This window comes from Alligator sinensis, unplaced genomic scaffold (genome assembly GCF_000455745.1).
Source record: "Alligator sinensis unplaced genomic scaffold, ASM45574v1 scaffold857_1, whole genome shotgun sequence".
NCBI classification, from domain to species: Eukaryota; Metazoa; Chordata; order Crocodylia; family Alligatoridae; genus Alligator; species Alligator sinensis.
Genome location: NW_005842439.1, coordinates 331,731 through 352,155, shown reverse-complemented (window position 1 = coordinate 352,155; position 20,425 = coordinate 331,731). Strand labels below are relative to the sequence as shown.

Sequence of the window (20,425 nt, the reverse complement as noted above, 5' to 3'; positions counted from 1 at the left end):
CGTCCTCCCCTCCCCACCACCGGAGAGGCAGGTAAGTTTGGGTGTGTGCACAACACGGGGGTTTAAAGGGCTGTAAATTGAAACAGTGTTTTTAAAAACCCACTGCTTCAATTTAGGCCCCCATTTCATCTACACTCACCCTTAATTTCCCCAAGTGTAAAATAGAGATTACTTTTCAGATAGCTATGAGGTCGTATTTGTAAATAGCTTTGATGAGGAACAGGTCCAACTGCAGTAAGAGCAAAGTCTGCATATTAAGCATTGGGGTTGGGTCTGTTCCTTTTCATTGCCCTGCCTGTGGACTCTCCTACCTGGAGGGCCCCCGCAGAGAGTTGTATCAGCCTTATTGCTGATGTAAGTCTTGACTCTCACTTTTTGCTTTTCACCGACAGGGCCTGCAGATCGGAACTCGAGAGCTGGAGGAGATGGGCGCCAAGTTCTGCCTAGGCCTGCTCATTCTGCAACTCAAATCCTTGCCCTGCAGCAAGAAGCTAATAACTCAGGCTGCAGCCCTGCTGGATCTGGAGGAAGAGATCAGAGACTTCCAGACACAAAGGTCAGAGTAATATTACTTAGAAGGTCCCAGGTGAGATATAGGGTCTCATGGATATGTCTTGGTTCAGTGTTCACAGCACCAGCCCAACTACAGGTTGAGAGTCAGTGTTAGGGGTGGGACTGTGTTGTGACTTTTTGGAGAAGTGGACACAACTAACTCCTTCAGAAACTCACTCTGGCTGGCACTGATGTCTTGATCTGCAGTGTAGATCAGTAGGCTCCTCTGGGATTTTATACTCCCCTTCTCATGTGGTCCAGTACCAGAGAATGGGATCTCCCTTGAAAGATTTGCTGTCTCTCTTTAGAGGTCACTTGCATCCTTTCCCAACCACTGAGGATATGGTTGGGGAGACTTAGGAAGACTCGCTGAGGTACCTTACAGGACACCACTGTTCCTCAGAGCTGCAGGGAAGGGACTGAGGACTTCAAACTCATATGAAAGTTTGTCAGAAAATTTTAGGTATTTTGTCCCACAAGAGGCAAGGCACCTACAACTCACATTGGTGGTGTTCTGTTCATGATAGAATTGGATCTTGTAAGCCCTGAGTGAGAAGACTTGCATCTCTTTGGCCCATTTATTAATACATTGATCTCACTTATTAGCTTGGAGAGTCTTTTTCTTTTCTTAAAGTGCCAAATTCTGCTCTGATTTTGAGGGTTATGGCTCCACTGCCATCAGTGGGGTAGACAAAAATGGAGTTGCACCAGTGAAGAGAATTTGACCCGAGTCTATGTCAAAGCAGAGAACACATAAAATCAGGTGTCTTAGGTGATGGGAATGTCGCTTTGCAACAGTGCTGTTCTCACTTGCCAGTGGCATGTGTATACATCAAACTAATGCCCTCCCAAGACTAATGGAAAAAGAAAACCCGGTGACCTGAGGTGAGTCGAAGCTCCCCCTGTGGGTCTTTCATCATGTGATCCTCTCAGTGTTATTAAAGCAAAAGGCAATATGTTTAGTAGCAGAAATGCCCCAGAAATTTATAGTAGGTTTCCAGTCTTTTCCCTTCAGGGATACTTAGCAGCCATTAGCACCACCTGTTCTCCATGCCAGGGACCATATTTACAACTTTGTTCATTGTTTTTAATGCTTGTGGAGGGAGGACAGAAAACGAAACCTAAGGAATAGAGACATTCCTTTGGATTAGTCATGCCTACTTGTTCATGTGAACGTAGAAATGAAGCAGTGACCATGTACCCTAAACAACAACCGTGCTGCAGACAGCCAACCAAGAAGCAGTTAGTGTGTCATAAGACAGAAGCGCTCAAGCTTGGCTGGACAGATGGCTTCCAGGCATTAAGCAAGCTCTGACTTTGGATCTAGAGCAGCATAAGCCTTTGTGTTAAAATATGTTCTCATATGGGAGGAACCCTCTCTTCCCCTCCAGATGCCTTGTGACCTGGGAGCACAAGGTAAAGCCACTGGATCGGGTAGAGCTTGCTTAGGTAGTCATCCTGGCTACAACCTAAACAGGATATAGTGAGGACTAGACCATTCCTGTTTGGATTTTGTTTAGTTATTTTCATTTCAGTTTTTCTTCACTTCAGGCCTCTTTAATTGTGGACAAGATCAAAAGTGGTTGTACCAATTTAATAATAAGAAAGTTAGTCGTGCATAGCTATTTCCTAATGAATTGATACCAAGACAGATTGAGAATGTCAAGAGATCTTGGAGGATTCCCATACTGTTGAAATGTTGTAGGGTAAGGACGTGATCAATTAGGTGCTTATCCCAGCAGAAGCACTAATCCCTTTAACATGCGTGCATTGAATACCTCACCACAACCCAATGTTGTAATGTTGGAAAGGTGTAAGGGAGTTTAACTTCTTCGAGCATTCCCAGAAAAACCCATGCATTGGCTGGGCAGAACTGCTGGCTTAGTGAAATTATGGTAGTCGAGGCAAAGGGCTGTTAGCTAGAAACATCTTGGCAAACCAGGTACGGCACTGAAATTTGAATTCCACTCACTGATAATACCTTTAAGCTTGTCATAGGAAAATAGGGGGAAGGTAAGTAAAAACATGAAATGTGATGACATATACTGTCCTTTATAAATAATGAAATGGAAATGAATGTGCAGTGTATTGATTCTAATACAAAAAAGCAATATTCCACTCCAGAGTATATTTGACTCTAGTCCAGAGAACTACAGGAACCCAGTCATCAGAACATAGTGTGCAGAGGAGACGTTGTTCACAGGCAGAAAAACAGAAATTCCTGGCCTGGTTGACACTATATATAGCATCTGATGAAGTGAGCTTCAGCCCACGAAAGCTTGTACATGTGCTCTAGATAACCGTGGCTCTCTGGTCTATACTAGCCAACTTTGTGGGAATGATTTCTCACCTTCATTAGTTGTTATGACAGAGGAAGCTATAATGTAGAGAGCTGTAATGTAGACCTTTTCATTCAGTCTTCTTCAGCACAGTTAGACAATACAGTGCTAAGAACACTAGAGCTGTGTCTTAACCAGTTTCCACTGCCACTACCACTTTTTGGGGATGCGCTAGAAAAACATTTCAGCTATGAAGTTTTCTAGATAGATATTTCTATGGGCTTGAGAAAAAGAATGGATTGGTGGTTTATTTTGGACGATGCCATCTTCTGATGGTTACAACAAAGGATATATTTTACTTTCTGCAACTGAGAGTATACAGAAGTAGGACTGAAAGTACCCAAAGTATTTTTGTCCCTTTGTTAACTCAAAGCATGTTTTAGGTCCCTGCCGTTCAGTTCCCTAGATAAGTAATTCACAGCCCATGAAGTTTCTTCGGGCATTTTGTTTTATTTACGCACTTTGCACCAGTCCTTGAATGGCGGCTGTCACAGAAAGCACTTAGCTAAGTCCCTCACCCAAAAATATCTAGTCCCAAGAACTGACTTTAGTTAAAGAGATTATGAAATAGCACAAACACAGCGGTTTGTGACAGCTTCCTCAAACTGAAATTATATCACCAATCTGACAATAAATTAGCATTTCTCCAAAGATAGCTTGTACTTTGTGAGGAAAAAGGGAACCTCTGTAATATCATTACCTGGTGATTCTTGCCATAATAGTATTCACCTATTGCACTGGAAAGAAACAGAGGCTGGGGAAAACTGAAAGCACAAACACAGCGGTTTGTGACAGCTTCCTCAAACTGAAATTATATCACCAATCTGACAATAAATTAGCATTTCTCCAAAGATAGCTTGTACTTTGTGAGGAAAAAGGGAACCTCTGTAATATCATTACCTGGTGATTCTTGCCATAATAGTATTCACCTATTGCACTGGAAAGAAACAGAGGCTGGTGAAAACTGAACTTTTCTTTTTTTGGTACTTGAAGCTTTTTGCTAAAAAGAAGGTGAAATTATGCCATGAACAAAATTGCCCCCCTTCTCCCTCCAGTTTCTTCCATCTTTATTTTTATCTTTTAGAGATGAGGGATTTCATTCCAGCCAGAGCAGTCTTTGCTTTAGAATGAGCTGAATGCACCCAAAGATTTTTGTAAACTATCAAAAACAGAATCTATGAAAATTTTTTACGCCCTTTCATAAACTGATAGTCAGAAATGCATCTCAGAAGAGAAGTCATCACCTAACAGCCTGAGTGCACAACCCCCCTGTCTCATAGTGATGGGTACCTATACACAGCCATAATGTGCGTACCTGCCAGGCGCACTCATATACCTGTACACCTGTGACTGATATGGCTGATCATTCGTTAGTCCATCTGGAATATCTTTGTCACAGGATGCATTAGACTAGATTAACACTTAGCGCTAAAGATCAGTGGTTTTCTTTCTATATGCCCTGCTTTTCTGGAGGTCTGCCTGGAACAGTTAACCACTCCCAAAGTCTCATGTTTCAGTTTTTTTATGGGTTAAGTCTGCTTTTTTGTTCACAAGGGAATGGGCTTGCTACTGACATTGTAGCACCACTCAGCTCACACTTGCTAGCAATTGCTAAATTACCACAGAGCCTCTTTATGTCTTATGCTCTAGTCTGAATCCCTTTATTCCTTTTGGGTTTCATTGTGGTTACCCTTACACCAATTTTTTACCATAGTCACTGTTTGGAAGCCTTTGAATTTGGTGTAGCTCCTCCTGATTTATTAAAGGCCAATGAAGATCAGCTTTGACCTCCCATTGGTACCAGAGAAGTTAAGTTACAATTGGATTTGGGTTTGTTTTTCTCCCCATAGCCCATTGAATTGGTACATAAATTAAACTGTCTGTCTGGCCAGTTTAATTTAATCTGTCTGTTTGATCTGCATTCCAAAGTGCCCATCACCAGCACATACCCAGTGACAGGTCAAAGAAGGAAACAAGATGTTAACCAGCCCTGGAGACATCTGGCTCCCAGACTTAATTAACTAAGTGGCTCATCACAAACTCCTGTAGATTGCAGTTTGTGGAGACAGAGTGTCTAATCCCCCTGGTCTGCTCCCTCCATTGCTTTTGCTTTGAAATCCTTGCAGCTTGTCTCTGGTGCATGCTTCCTCAGTGTCTGGGGTGTTTGGCATTGACTCGATATGTCATCCTTTCCCTCTGACAGCAAACATTTCCACCTGTCAGAGCTGGTATCTAGACATGTCTTTTAATCCTTCCTTTCTCCAAACTGTCTCAGCTCTGCGGATGCTGCTGCCTCTTTCTTTTTCCTCTGCCCAAGCAGGAGACCCTGAGGAGCACTGGACACTGCTTGCTTCTCTGGTATGGACTGTCTCTGTGCACTTGACATAGTTTGTTGGAAGCAGAGGTCATTCAGTTGGAAGGAGGCAACAGCAGTCAAAGAAGTGAGGTTTCTAAAGGAAGCGTCCGACCCAAATGGGAAATTTGTCAGGCCAGATCCAGCCAGTGACCCACTGCATTCAGCTTAGCTTACTGCCTCTGTTGTAGCTGATGAGTGGTGGACCTAATCAATAGTTTGATTTGGTACCTGAGCAAGAATTCCTTCCTGATCCTGGTCTATGATCATCTTCTGATTGTGAGAGTGGCATGGTGAATGGAACAACTCATTGCAGTGGCAGGGTAAATAGGAGCAAGTACCATTTACTGGTAAGATTAATACAGAGAACTGGATAGCAGCAGTAAATATAAGGTTCAAAATACCTGACTCCCCCATCATCTGTGCAACTCATTTGGAGAGCTGGCCTGTTGGAAATGCTGAAGGGTCTTCTGATGCAAGGTAGCTTCCTCTGTGTCAGTTGTCCTTCCTACGTCCCCTGAGGAGGTGTTTCAGGGGCCTGCAAGGGCAAAAGGAGAGCCAGCATGTGGGACTTCATCAGCTCTCTGTCCCTGACTGCCCCTAGAAACAGAACATAGGAAAGTGTCCTCTTTCCTTCGCTGTGCCCCAACGCCGTCTCTTCTGCTGTGCTGACTGTAAAATACAAGCAGCTAAGGTCTGAGCCCAAGGCATAAACACATTTAATTACCAGACAGATATGTACCTTTTTAAGCCTGCCTTTGAAATCAGCAGTCATGTCCCAGCATTCCCTCTGGACCTACACTACCATTGTGTGATCTCTGGCCCACCTATAGAAAATTGTCCATACTGGGTAATAGTATTTACTCTGTGAACACTTTAATCCCGAGTTACTTCAGGCTTTGCACAGCCCTTTTTTCATCCAAGGCTCCCACTGACTTTCTATTGAGCATTACATCTGATTAAGGACTAAGGAAAAAAACTGAATCAGGGTCTTAAGATTTTGCCTTGTGTAAGTATTTCCCATGCTGACAGGCTACTGGAGCCAACCTTGTGGACTACAAGTATCATAAAACCTGCCATCCTTATGACATGAAATGAGGATGGGAGAGACTGGAGTTGAATATGTTTCCAAAAAGAATAATTTCCCAATTCCGCCTAAATTCCTTCAGTCCTCAATTGATGTGTGCGGTCAATGCCCTCAGCACTAGGGTGGATGCTGAGTCACCCTGAAATAATTTCTTGACTCTGTATCTGTTGGTTAACTCACTTTAGGCGTTATCCAGTTTACCGTCAGCATTTTGTTATATATGGTCAGCAACCTAAGATGCCTTTTCTAGGACATTTCAAGTTCACCCAGGTTTAATACTCAAAGGATACACATGACCTACCTGGGGGCTTTCCCGTGCTTGGCACTTCCTCTTAAAAGGGTGCATAGTGCATATTTATGCACATAGGCAGGCAAGGTTCACTGGGTAGATGTGATATATTTTATTAAACCAACTAAAAAGTTGGAAAAAAAGTTTTTTGCAAGCTTTTGGGCACAAACATCCTTCATCAGTTATAGGGAGACTCTGCTGGTATTATCTCTTCTCCAAGGTAGAAAAGAAGCAAATTTACAAGAAGTGCATCTGTGAAAATGCAGATGAGTGGAAGTTTGGGAGACAAGGGGTAGAGATAGGAGGAAGGGGGGAAAGGGAGGGAAATGTGTGAAAAAATGCAAGTGGTAAGCTACAGGCAGGTTACCTGGGGCGCCAAATATCAAGTTGTAATGTGTCATGAATCCAATGTCTATATTAAATCCATGATTTTTTGTATCCAGTAGGTTTGTGAAGTTTGTAGGTTCGTCTGTGAAAGGTATTTTGTAAATTCCCTTTGAGAGTTCGAATTCAGGGGTCAGGGAGGGAGTGATTGTCTTGTGAGAAGTGGACACCCACAGGTAATTGGATATTTTTGTTTTTGATGGATTTTCAGTGTGCGTTCATTTGGGTATGCAGTTGTTGTTTGGTTTCTCCTACATATTTTTCATCTGGGCATTCGGGTTTCTCCTACATATTTTCCATCTGGGCATTTAGTGCCCTGGATGAGCTACATTACATTGCTGGAGGAGCCGGTGTAAGATCTAGGAGCGGTGGCGGTTCTGTTGTGGGGTGTAGTTATAGTGGGGGTGGTAGAGATGTGTTGGCAGGTTTTACATTTCTTGTTCTGGCATGGTATGGATCCATTTGGAGTGGTTTGGGTCATAGAAGTTTGCACATAGCACACAGGATATGATTGACTTGTAGAAAATGTTCCGGACGCTGATAGCTTACCCCAGTTCAAAAAAATATTGGACACATTTTGGAGGAAAGGCCCATCAACAGGCATGGTAGATAGGGGTGCAGCCTTGATGTCAGAACTTTCTGAACCTCTGAGCTCTGGAAGCTGCAGTGAGAGATGAGCAGGGGGTGGAAGATCAACCTGTTCAGCCTCCCGTTAGCATCCATGCACTGCCACTGTGTGAGACAGGCTGCTGGGCTTGATAGAACTATGCTCTGGCTCAGTAAATAGCATTTCTTCTTTTCTTCTGTGCACTTATCTACATATAATGCCACTTCTGATGTGGGCATTCAGTAGCCACTTGCGGAATATCATTTTGCCCATTCCAGGATCCGGGATGTCTACTTGGGGGCTCAGTGCCCAGGGAAACAAAATGTCCTCGTGGGTGTTTTGATCAGCATATTATGTCTTCCCCGAGGGCAGAAGTTGGCCTCATAAGCTCATTTTTGCATTGGCCCTTAAAGAACCTTTAATCTCATGTTTTCAGACTCTCCCAGAGCCCTGCAGTGAGCTCAGACCTTCAGGAGCTCTCTGCTGGGAAGATAGAGTGCCGACATATACTTTGGACATCATGTTTTTTGACAATAGGTTTCATGCTTCATTTGCTGTAAAAGCGATTAGGTTTTAGTCAGCGCTGTCCGAGTAACTTCACATTTGTCATGACCAGGAAGGGGATGGGAACTGTGACTGCTCACTTGAAGTGGTTCAGAAAGTGGGGAAGGGAGAAAGGAAAAACCTTGCTACAGTTTTCCTTTTCTACCTGCTGCGTGAACTAATCATGCTTTTCTAAGTTCCCTTCTCCATCCCCTCCTTTTCCTCCCTCAAGCTCATACTTAAATGTGTTTTGTATTCGCTGGAGCAATTCTAAGCCATTTGTTCATGAGACGCCTCATATATGTTGACAAAGGGTTTTGCAAAGTCAATGAGTATGTTCTCCTTAGTCAGCAATTATCTACCTCTGTGTTCCTTTGTCATCTCTCCCCTCTCTTCAGCAGAGAGATTTTCTCTCCCAGATCAAATGGCAAATACTCCTCATATTGCTGTTAATGAAAAACAAAAAGTTTAATGACTGTACTGGTCATTGGTCCAGTTGTAGTCTTCTCAGCTTTCTTATATTAAGGCAGGCCTACCAGTTTTAACCTGCTGTTGTGGTTCTGTAGTGGAATCCATACCAGCCATGTGGGGGACCTGGATTTGCTTCCCGGATGTGCACACGATTACAGCCCTTTGAGGCACCAAATGTCTGGACTCAGTCTGGCCTTTGGATCCTGACTCAATGATCTAAGGGGGGATGAAGGTCTGCATAGCCTCCACTCTTCCTTGCTTCTGCCTGGGCGTATGCCTGAAGGTTGTGGTGACCTCTCATGCATATGCCATGATCCAGAAGAATCGACAGATGCCTACATACTGATCTTAAGACATGTATCTCAAGGGAACATCATCCTCAAGGGAAATATAGGGTACTGCTGCAAGGATTTGATTTTGCATCAGCATTAGGTTACAGGGTACCAAGTTGTTGTATTTCCTGTCTTTGGACTGGGGCAAAACTAAACCCTAGCTAGGCTTGTGCAAAGAGTTATTTTTCAGTTCAGTCAAAACAACCTCAAATCACACCTATATGACTTGTTTGTTTTAGGTTAAATGGACTATTTTGATTCCATTTGGGCCATATTTAATTCAAGCAAAGTCATGGAAAGGAAGGCTGCCTCTTCTTAGGCACAATTTACAAAACGGTGGTTATGGGGTGAGAGGGCGTGTCTGAGTGACTCAGTGGCCTGGTGATGAGGACTCTCAGCTGGAGGAACCTGGGGTCCATTCCTTGAACCAGCAAATAATGCTTTTTATGTATAGTACAACAGCATTGGCAGAAGGCAAGAATTCTTGAGGGTGATCTTTTATTGGACCAACTGTGTGGTTGGTATAGACACAGGCAAGCTTTCTGGTATCAAAGTACCCCTCCTCAGGCTTCTGAGAAAGAAGCAGACACAGCTGAGTTAAATATCAGATGGAAGAAAAGCTTGTTAAGTAGAGTCATTATTACCTGTGAAGTGCAGGGGCCAGTGCGGATCGGGAAGATTATAATGGATCAAGAACTCTGGGTGTGTAAAAAAGTTGGCTGAACCCAATGATCTCATGAGGTCCCTTCCAGCCCTAATGTCTATGAAATCTATGAAGTGCTTTATACCCATGACTTAACAGAAGTGCACAGCTTTACAGCACTTTAAAAATGAGTACCTCATTGTTACATGAGGTATTCAATTTGAAGCACTATATTTTACAGCACTTTAACAACCTACAGAGCTTTAAATAACTTCTGTACGCTGCTCAAATTTCTGACCAGTGGAGAAGCTCCAGGAGGCGGTGAAGCACTCTTTGCCTCCTAGCTGGGAAAGAGCAGGGAGGCTCAGAGCCCTACCTCTCCCCACCCCCACCAAACACTGCACTTCTGTCATGTTTAAGAGCACTGTAACTTCATAGTGCTCTAAAAAATGCATGGAGCACTTCTACACAGACCCTCATTGTCTATATTAAGTCCCTGGTGCTTAGTGTCCAATAGGTTGATGACTTTCTGGGAATATTTGCTTTGAACATTCAAACTGTAGGTTTAGACAGAGTGAATTTTCTATAAAAAATGTTTTCCTACCTGTATTCTAGTCTCTCTGTCCTATGTCTTTTTTTCAGTGACTATTCATTCTGGTGAGTAGTTTTACTTTGGTTTCACCCCATAATTTCCATAGGGGTATTTGGTACACTGGATGAACTATATCACGTTCTGGGATAAACATGTGTATGATCCATGGATTCTGATAGGTTTTTTGTGGGAAATGTTGATTGTTCTGGCAGTAAAAATGTGTTGGCAGGTCTTGCATGTATTGCTGAGGCAGGGCTGGGTCCTATTAGGTGCCTGTTGTTCAGCATGGAGTTTAGTTCGGATGATGACTACTTGGGCGAGGTTAGGGTGCTGTTTGAAGGCCAGTAGTTGGGGAGCTAGGAATATTTTTATTAAGGTCTGGTCTTTTTCAAGTATTTGCTGTAGCTGTTTTATGATCCTTCTTATAGGTTCAATTGTGGGATGGTAAGTGGCAACCAAGGATGTACGGTTAGTAGGGTTTTTTCTCTTGTATTGTAGTAGGTGGCTGTGGGGTACTTGTGTAGTTCTTTCAAATATGCAGTCTCTTTCTCGGCTGGGGTGTCCTTGCTAGGCAAAGGCAGTTTTTCATTTTGGCAAGATGGTTTCACAGATGTTTTCCTCAGAGCATATACAGTGGTATCTGAGGGCCTGACTGTAGATCACTGTTTTTTATGTGTTTCCCATGATTACTAATTTTGTAGATCTAAGTACGATGGCCTGATGGTTTTCTATATATAGTGGTGTGTAGGGTGCCCTCCTAGATGTAGATCATGGTGTCTAGAAAGTTGATGTTGTTATAGGAATATTCCACAGATAATTTGATTGAGGGATGGCGGATGTTAAATTTATGGTGGAAGTCAATAAGCAAGTCCAGGTGTTCTCTCAAGATGATGAAAATATCATCTGCATAGCTCAGGTACAGTGCAGGTTTAGTGGCACAATTAAAAAAAACAATTCCTCCTCCAGGTGGCTTATGAAGAGGTTGGCATATTGAGGATCCATCCTTGTGCCTATAGCTTTGCCGATGGTTTGGAGGGGTGTCAGTTGTTGAAAGTAAAGCTGTTGTGGGTGAGGATGAAATGAATGATTTGTGCAATATGTTATAGTTGCAAATCTGAGTGTAGTCCATTGTCTTGTAGGTATCTCAAGCAGGCAGCTGTGCCTTCACTGTGTAGGATATTAGTATGTAGGTTGGTGAGATCCATGATTGTAAGTTTGGCTTTCTCAGTGATCTGTATGTTGTTGGAAAAGTCTCTTATACCTTATAGAAAACTTGGTTTTTGAGTGACAAGTGGTTGTAGGATGGTTTCTATGAATCCTGATAGTGAGGGTACCATAGATGGATCTGCTAGGGTTGCCTTCTGTTAATCTTTGGGAGCATACAAAATGTTCCTGGGCTAGAATAGTAGGAGATTAGTGGTTAGGAGATTAGTGGCCGTAGTTTTTTCTGAAGCTGGAGTGGAAAAAAATTGATAATATTTTCCAGTTCCACAGTGAATGCTGGTACCAGGTCCTCCCCCAGTTCTTTGTAGTAGTTGGTCCCCAAGACTTGTCTGTTAGCCTCATTGATGTAGTCTTCACAGTTGAGGATGATGATAGCTCTTCCTTTGTGTGTTAGTTTGATTACTTTTTCATGGTTGGATCTTAGGGACTGTATGGCTTTTCTCTCTGAGGGAGAGAGGGTGTGGTGGTTCTGGCTTTTGTTGAGAATTTCACTATAACCTTTCTACCTGAAACAGTCAATCTAGCAGTCCAATGTGCGGTTCCATCTGGTGCAAGGTGTCCAGTCAGATTTTTGTTGTTTGTTTTATCAGTTGTGGTATGAAGGTGGTCAGAGGTGGTTCTGTCCTATGTATGGAAACTGGCCTATGTCTATACCAACCTTACAGTCAGTTCAATAAAAGATATCACCCACAGGAATTCTTGACTCTCTCATATCTCCTGGACCATCACAGCAACAACATCATCTCAACACTACTAGCATTAGCAAAAGAGATTTGTCTCACAGTACTCCAGAATACCCTATTGGCTGCTGGCAAGTGGGAGATATGGGTTCACATCCCATCAGGAAGAGAAGACAATGGAAGATAGGTCTCACATATCCTGGGTGAGTACCTCATCTACTGGATAAGTGGGTGAAAGAGAAGCCTTGATTCTGTAAATACAGCTGCAATGAAAACAGAATCCACAAACATGATTTGGCAAATTCCATCCAAACGCACAAATAGTGTCTGGCTGAATGAAATTGCAGTGAATAAAAATTTCACCCAGCTCTGGCCCTGACCACTCCTGGATGTTAAGAGGCCTATGACATTTTACATGAGAGCAGGTTTGTTGACTTATTTTTTTCATATATTTTATTGTGGTTAGTACATTCAGACTCCTAGTCTCCCCAGAACATCTTTTTACATAAGGACATTTCATTTTATTGCCCAGGTGTTTGGAGGCTGGGGTGAGCAGTGCTATAGAAATGCCAATACTTTTAATTAAATTCACTGCAAATTGTCATGTTATGTTTCTGGTGCCGGATTTTTTGAATGGAGCAGTTTTTAATTGAAATAACATTTCTAAGAAGGTGGGCTAGTGTTGACATAGTGCTTTGCCATATGAGATGATCTGAACTGAGGCTATTAGCTGACTTACTCCCCTGGCCAGTTAGGGATCTGCGCACTGGAAATGCTCCCAGCTCCTTCAGATGTTGTATCATTTGTGACCCACCCCGACCTAGCCATTGACTGGAACTCACAACCTTGCCATAGAGGACCTGGACATGCTTTGTCTGTAGCAATGCCTATCCCTTCTAGCCAGAGGAGCAAACATGGGGTCTAGGTTTAGATCCTTCATATGGCATCACATCATACTGTTGTCATTTACCTTTAGGGAAATGCTTTCTGAAAAAGCAGCTGTGCCTCTCTCCTGCAGTCCTTCCCTCCTGTTCAACCTGCAAACTGCAGCATCCCTCCTTTGTACTACGTGAGTCCAGGCCCGTTACATTCCTTGGAAGTTCAGCCAAGCAGCAGTGTCTATAAAGAACACATTTGGTATTCAAAAGGACTTCATATAGACTTCCATGGGTGGACCCCTGTAATTCAGCTTCTTGACTCTTTTAACATGTTCCAGACCTGTCCCTATCTTCCTCTGGTTGGATTTTTTTATAATAGGAAACAATTCATGAGCTGCATTACCTTTGTGATTGTTATCACATGGCAGTCCCAGAAATGCCAGGCTGGGTACAGATCAGATGCATGTACCAAGAAGTAACTAATTAATTAATCAATCAGATAATATATAAAAACTACAAATAACAAGAAGAAGAAGAAGAGAACAAAGAAGAAAAATTAAAAATGGAAGAAATCAAAGCAAGACATTTGCTTTCACAAGAATGTGTTATTTGCTACTTTATCTCTCCAAGGTTATTCACATTTTCCATATGCACAGAGTTGACTGGGCTCCAGAAATAGGCTTGCCTATACCCAGTGAATGACATCCTTTCTATGGCAGACTTGCTGTAAGGCATATTATTATGGTCCTGCATCACATTAGACCTTTTCATATTGATCAGTAACTTCTTTTCTTGCATCAGGATAAATCCCATTGGTACACCAAAGAGTCTTGGCACATGCATGTTTGCATGGAGGGTTTTTTCCAAATGGAATTGTCTGGGTTCTTTGATGGATTCCAGATACACATGATAGGAGATGGGCAGAACCTTTATACTGGTTTATCGGACTTGAATGCCCGAGAGCACAAATCTTCTTTGGGGAGATAAAATGGGAGAATGTCTTTGTAGGAAAGTATTCAGAGGAAAAGCATCTCCATCCCCTCAGAAGAAAGCACTTCTCTGTGAAATCAGTGTGTATCATGCCTCTAATTAGTTATCCTGCTCATTGTAATTTTCATTCTGGGTGACCTTTAATTAATTTATCCATAGCTCCCAATGGAGTTCCCTGAGAAATACAGTTACATGAGGAAAAATTAGATTGGTTGGGAGTCAGAACATGTCTCACCCACCCATAGACCTCCTATGAGCTTGGAGATTATAACAGGATGGTAGACATGGGACCAGGGCACAACATTCGGATCTGCATTTTCAAATCCACAATTCAGGGCATGGGCCCAGATGCTGGCTAAGGCTGACTATGGAATGAACATAATTGATAGATTCATGAAACCAAAGGAAGAGACCACACAAAGTGGAATATCTCTTCAGCATGCTAGTGGTTTCAGATCCTCACACATTTTTAGGCTGCTCAGTAGCAACACATACACTGTTGACTGTTCATTAACAGCAAGGTTCAGAAGACCAGACTGAGTGAGTTAGTGTATTGATTATGACAATTAAGAACAAAATAAGAGTGGTGACAGACTTCATATGTGACCTGTTGTTGGATCTGTTCCAGTGCTGATGTCAGGGACCCTAATCAGGCTGCCCAGCCTGGGTTAATTGCCTAGGCAGCCACACTTGCCTTGAGTCTCTCTGCCTGACAAATTCAGCCTCAGCTAAATGACTGGCTAGCTTCCTGATTAGCTGCTGGGAGCGTCACCTACCCATATACCTCCAGCTGTGGCAGCAAACTCCAAGGCCAGCCATCAGTTTTGACTCTGGGCCGTCTTGGCAATCCTCCTGGTTCCTGGTTTGACCATTTGTGGATTCAACTTTTGGGTTATCCCCTGGGCTTGGTAACTTGGCATCTGATTCCCAGACCCTGATCCTGGTTTGTGTGTTTGATTGCCCCTGGATTTCTCTCTAGACCTGGTAAATGGATCTCAAACTCTGACCCAGACCTTGGCCCCTGCCTTCTTTCATTATCCTAACCATTAGACCAGACCACCTATAACTCAATCCCTAACAACTGGCCTTTGGTAGAGCAAGTTCAACATGCCTGTTGATAGGAAAGAGGGAAGAATGTTTGTGGGTGATATCTTTGATAACTGATAATTACACTTGGTCCAATAAAAGATATCACCTAAAAAAATCTACTCTTGATAGAAGAATAGCATGAATCCATTTAGTCCTGTCTTTTTGGTATACTTCCTTCTGGCATTATAGTTGGCTGCCTGATTAACATAAGTGAGAAGCATAATGGGAGTTTATTTTACAACTTAGCATAAGTACATTGATCTGGATAGATAAAAGCTTTTGTTAATACAACATACATATTATTGATTACAATGCAAGCTAAGAAGCATACAGTGCATATTGGATCAACAACTCTTAAAATGCCAAGATAAGTGGCCTCCAGAAAGCTAAGGCTATAAGAATCCTTATGACCTGTTGAGCCAAGACCGGGTCCAGTCATTCTTTGGGGTGTAAGGATGCAGGGTACACAAAATACCTCAATAGCATTCTGAAATGTGCACCAATTAGCTCTGCTGTACAGATACTCTCAGTCACTGTCCCCAGCTCTGCTCCTGTCCTGTGCTGAAAGAGCCCAGCAACAGAGAAGACAGCCATAATCCTGTTTTCAGGTTGCCCAGTTTGGTCTGGTGTCCACTGTGCAAATGAGAGGATAACCAGTGTCCTGGTACTTGGGTGGCATCACACTAATGCCACCTGGGTATTCATTTAGGGACAAGTCTAGAGAACAGAACTGCAAGTGAAGAAATAAATGTTTGAAGGTAAGGGGAGGAGGGAAGAAAGCAAGAGGAAGAAAGATTCTTAATTAAAGCTAGTGAGTTGCAACTAAAGCAGCATTTAGTTTAAAAATGGGGGTGGATGAACAAAGTGTCATATTAGGAGGTGAAAGTTGGCACTGGAACAGCATTTTAAAGCACTACAGAGCCACCTCCACTGACATCTCAGTTATATTGTATATTCTGTCAGAGGCACCAGCTGCTCAGCGTACTGTGATTCTGACTCACACAGAGACCTTAGTGTTTGCTGCCATTCTAGATATTGTAGAGAGAGAAGTGCTGGGGCTATAGCCTGAAACATGAGAGAAGAATGTGCAGGTCGTTTCTGGGCCCTGAATTAACATACACATGCATCCAGGCATGCATATGTGGACACATACATAAACTGGCCCATGCACACCTTGGACTTCCTTATCACAAGGCTTCTGATTTTCTTAGGATATATTGGTTCACATTGCTTCACATTGGGGTGAAGGCTGATAAGAGTTGGGCTGGAGGGAAAACCAGAAGAGAAAGGCAGAAGTGAAATGAATACATTAGTCTCCTGTTCTATCTGCAACTCGATAGAGATGAGACTGTCTCCAGACAAGAAGTGCTTAGGTGAAAACTCCAGATCCAAACACCCTGCACTTAAAGAAAGTTCATCTCCACACAAAGATCTTCACTTTGTTGCTTCAGGTCAGCATCAAAGTGCAGTGGCAGTGCTGTGGGACAGCCCTGCTCTGGAATAGCAAGAGGCACAGTAGAAGGAGACTGAGGAGCATTGGCACAGATCTAGATGTACGATGGGGAGAAGGCTACATGAAGATGGCTGATGTTGCTGCCAACAGAGGTACACTGTCAGAATGAAATAGAAAGACCTTGGATTGGATTAACTCTTATGACTGCAGATCACAGCTGAGCTGCATGAAGAGCCCAGGACTAGTACCACAATGGGCGCAGTGCTGCAAAGATTGGATGATGATGCTCTTTGCTGTCCCCAGCCCCTCACTCTTCTGAGCTTGAAGTTTATCCCCACTATCCCATTTTGGGTGATTTAAAAGAGAGGAAAGGGAAAAGAAGTAGGAAACGTGCTCACTTTTCCCCTGGAAATTGATGTAATCCATGGTCTTGCTTACTAAACAGTTTGTTGCGTGCCAGATCGTATTTCACTTATTAGGCATCTAAAGTACTTTGGCATGTACATTTTGAAATGTGATCCTATTTAACTTTGATACAGTCTATGAACAAACATTAGTGCAAACAGTGGTTGTGTCATTCTCCTTCTCAGCATTTTGTGGCTCCAGCTTGAATCTAAGGGGAGAGCACGTTATGAAAACAGACCCACTAATGGTTTTTCAGGAGCTCGATCAGGATGGAATAGGATTGTACTTAGACACTTAGATACTTATTCAAACACCTAGTAGGTGGAATAGGATTTGACCCTTTATGTTGTAGCAGCCCCTCTCTTACCTTTGCAGTAGTACATGTGTTGGGTGAGTCGGAGCACAGGGCTGTAAGTAGGTTGCTGTCCAGCACTGCCAGTGCTGAAAAAATGAACAAGCTGCCGTGTGAGCCCATTGGGAGAGGAGGCACAGGAGGCATTCCCCTTCTCCTCTCTGTGGAGGCACATCTTTGATATCCATCATGCATTAAAGAGAAATAGCTTTTCCCCAGCCCTGGCCCCAGCCCCACTCCTACTTCCTTTTTTTTTTCCTGAGCAGTGTTGGCTTCACACACAAAAACTCAATTCCTGGAAAGTTAAAACTTAGTCTTAAAACAATGGAAGCCTGCTTTATGGTCAGCTTTGCACCGAAGCCATTTTAAAATGCAGAATCAGTGGCTTTATCTAATGCACATTATTCACCTGTTAGACCATAACGGCTTCCCCTTAAGTATAAACAGGGAGTTACCGCCTGAAAACCCTATCTCAGCATGAGTCACAGTTTGAGGATTTGGGCTTCAGAAGCAGAATAAGGAATAGAAATAGGTGAATGCCAGAAAAAAGATTCCTCTTTCAGGCCAATATCCTCAGTAATAAGGAATGAGAAGGAGAATACAGAGGATGTATTCTCTACCTATTTGTCTAGTCTGTCTGTTTTATCTGTCTAGTCTAACTAACAAGTTTTTACACTATACCTGTAACTGTAGTGTCATATATATAGAAGCAGAATTGTTTCTGAAGAGGCTATGCTGTAACATTCTCCATAAAGTGTCAACATCTTATTAAAAGATAAAAGACTATTTCAGTTTAAAGTGCAAGAAAAACCCTATTTCAAAATCACAACATGTTGCTTCATTCTTCACTGAACTGCAGAGGGCAGTCAAGAATTTGGGTAAAGTATTAGTACCTGGACTTAATTTGTCAGGCGTTCCCTCACATTTTTCTTATTTCTCATTCCAGCATATGGTCACTATTTTTCAGCTGTAAATGCGTGAATCCTAAGGAGACAGTCTTTCCCATAACAGACTAGAATAGTGGCCCATCTAATGTAATGTCCTTCCTTCTGACAGCAGTCAGTGCCAGAAGTTTCAGGGGACAATTGTAGATTAACCTGACCCTGGGGAAAAAAACAAACCATTTCTATTCTCTTTTAAGCAGTGATTTGCTTATACCTAGAAACACAAGGGCTTGTAGCATTTCCAAATAAATAATGAGAATAACGATAATCCGGACTAATGCTGTTCTCAGATGTTCTTTCTTCATTGAAGCACCTAATGCCTTATGAATCTCCTATAGTTCCCATGTACTGATACCATGTGATGGCTATTTTTTTTTTTTTTTACAGATTATTATATACTGTGCAAACATAATTTTTGATTAATTTTAAATGTTTGGCCCTTCTCCTCCACTGAATATCCACTGATGAAATGGATAGTTTACCAACTATCCCACAGCTTACCTCCAGCATCTTTTCCATTGTCCACCTCTTCCCAATATTTCTTAACATTGTGTTTCCAAGCCCTTAATTATTTTCACTTCCTGCCTCTCTACATTATTTTATTTCTGCAATATCTCATTTATGAGGTAAGGAATGTGAAATGGATATGGTTTTCTGGGTGAGAATGCACCATTTATTTATGATAATAAATAATGGCTCATAATATTTTATTTCCGTTGTAGACAGTCTTTTACGTCTTCATAAATGCGGTTAAGTTCCAGCCCTCCATTTTCTTCACCAGCTGTTTGAAATGTGCCACAGAGCCATGTGTTATTCCCACCAGGTCTTCTGTAAGCAGTTGTGCTAGAATATGATTGGTGACGAATGGCTTCTTGCCAGGGAACACAGTGCCTCTCAACTGAACGTGGGTGCATGATGTGATAACTTTTTAGTTGACTGTGGCAGCCCTTTGGGCATTCAGGGTTATCTGTACAGTGCAGAATGTCCCACCTAGTGGGAAGATCTGACTCTTATTTGCTTGGCCAAGAGAGACTTAGGAAGGAGAACTGTTCAAGTGGGTAAGGCCATCCTCTTGCCAGCCACTGTGCCATGCATAGAAGTGACTAAAAAGCTGTGGCTTTTTATCACATGTGGGTAGCAGCAGCAGATGGCCCCTGATCACTTAAGCCACCAAATCTCCACGTAGCTACATGTGTGCTCTCTCCTTCTGAAGAGCATAAGATTAAAAAGCAGATTTGGATGCTTATCTGTTTTTTCCCCTTTGAGGTCTCACTGCCACTGCTGAGGCGTGTTCTTTGGTGTCTACAGCACCTCCTAAGCATATCTCTGGGAAATAAGCTGCCCCCGTGAATTTGTGGAGTAGATGGCTTGGAGCAGCTGTGCATGCATGGATTAGCATGGTGTTCAGGCTCTGTCTCCCCAGATGCAATCTAGCATGCAGACCCTCTCTGAAACATCTGCTCCACACATTTGAAGGCCTGGATGCTCACAAAACAGATGCAAATGGGTAGGGCCTGTTTCTCAGGAGCATACCCAGTCTCACTCAGGGGGCTATGTTAGACATATCCTCACATACAGAGTCAGGCTTCTGCTCATCTCTTTCTTTTAACAAGGCACTTACTGTGCACATGTGCTAGGTTGTATCAGGTCCTGTAACACAGCAGATGCAGGGATCTGAAGCATGGGGACTGGAGGCTGAATCTGCTGGTGGGCTTGCTGGGCTGTTTACTAGGTATTCTTGGGCAATTCAGTCGTTTGTGACTTAGCACCTGAAGATGCAACAACACTGCAAGTGTTCTCTTTGGCATCCCAGTGTGTTTAGTCTTTGTTGCCCTTGCAGGCTTATGCTTCCTGTGCTCAGGGCCTATGAAGAGGCAATCTTCACTGGTGTCAGGGGTCTGCAGGAGTCCTTAGGCTTTTCAGAAGCTAATGTCATTGCACAAGAGCTAGAACTCATTTCACAAGAAAACAAATTGGAATCCTTCACAGTCTTCCCTCTCCAGAGGTGCCACTCATTTCTAACATCTCCAGACCTGTGTACAACATAAGCAGGAGTAGCCAGCTAGACAGAAAGAAGTGACAGAATAAAATATGTATTGAAACTTGGGGGATATTTCCCCTCACTGGTACAAAGGGACCAGCCATGAAAGCAGGACACTTGCTTGTAAAGAGATTTCTCCTACCTTGTAATACCTGCATTCGTGGACTCAGACTAATG

At 42.8% G+C, this 20,425-nt stretch overlaps 1 protein-coding gene across 3 annotated transcripts in view; it reads left to right on the top strand.

The window, feature by feature from the left end:
* AGBL1 (ATP/GTP binding protein like 1) overlaps window positions 1-20,425 on the top strand; it is a 403,598-nt gene that overhangs the window by 285,653 nt on the left and 97,520 nt on the right. For all 3 annotated transcript variants that reach the window (XM_025211966.1, XM_006030348.2, XM_025211967.1), the window contains exon 22: window positions 393-556. In XM_025211966.1, coding sequence (XP_025067751.1) covers window positions 393-556 — 164 coding nt within the window. The remainder of the gene's footprint in view (window positions 1-392; window positions 557-20,425) is intronic.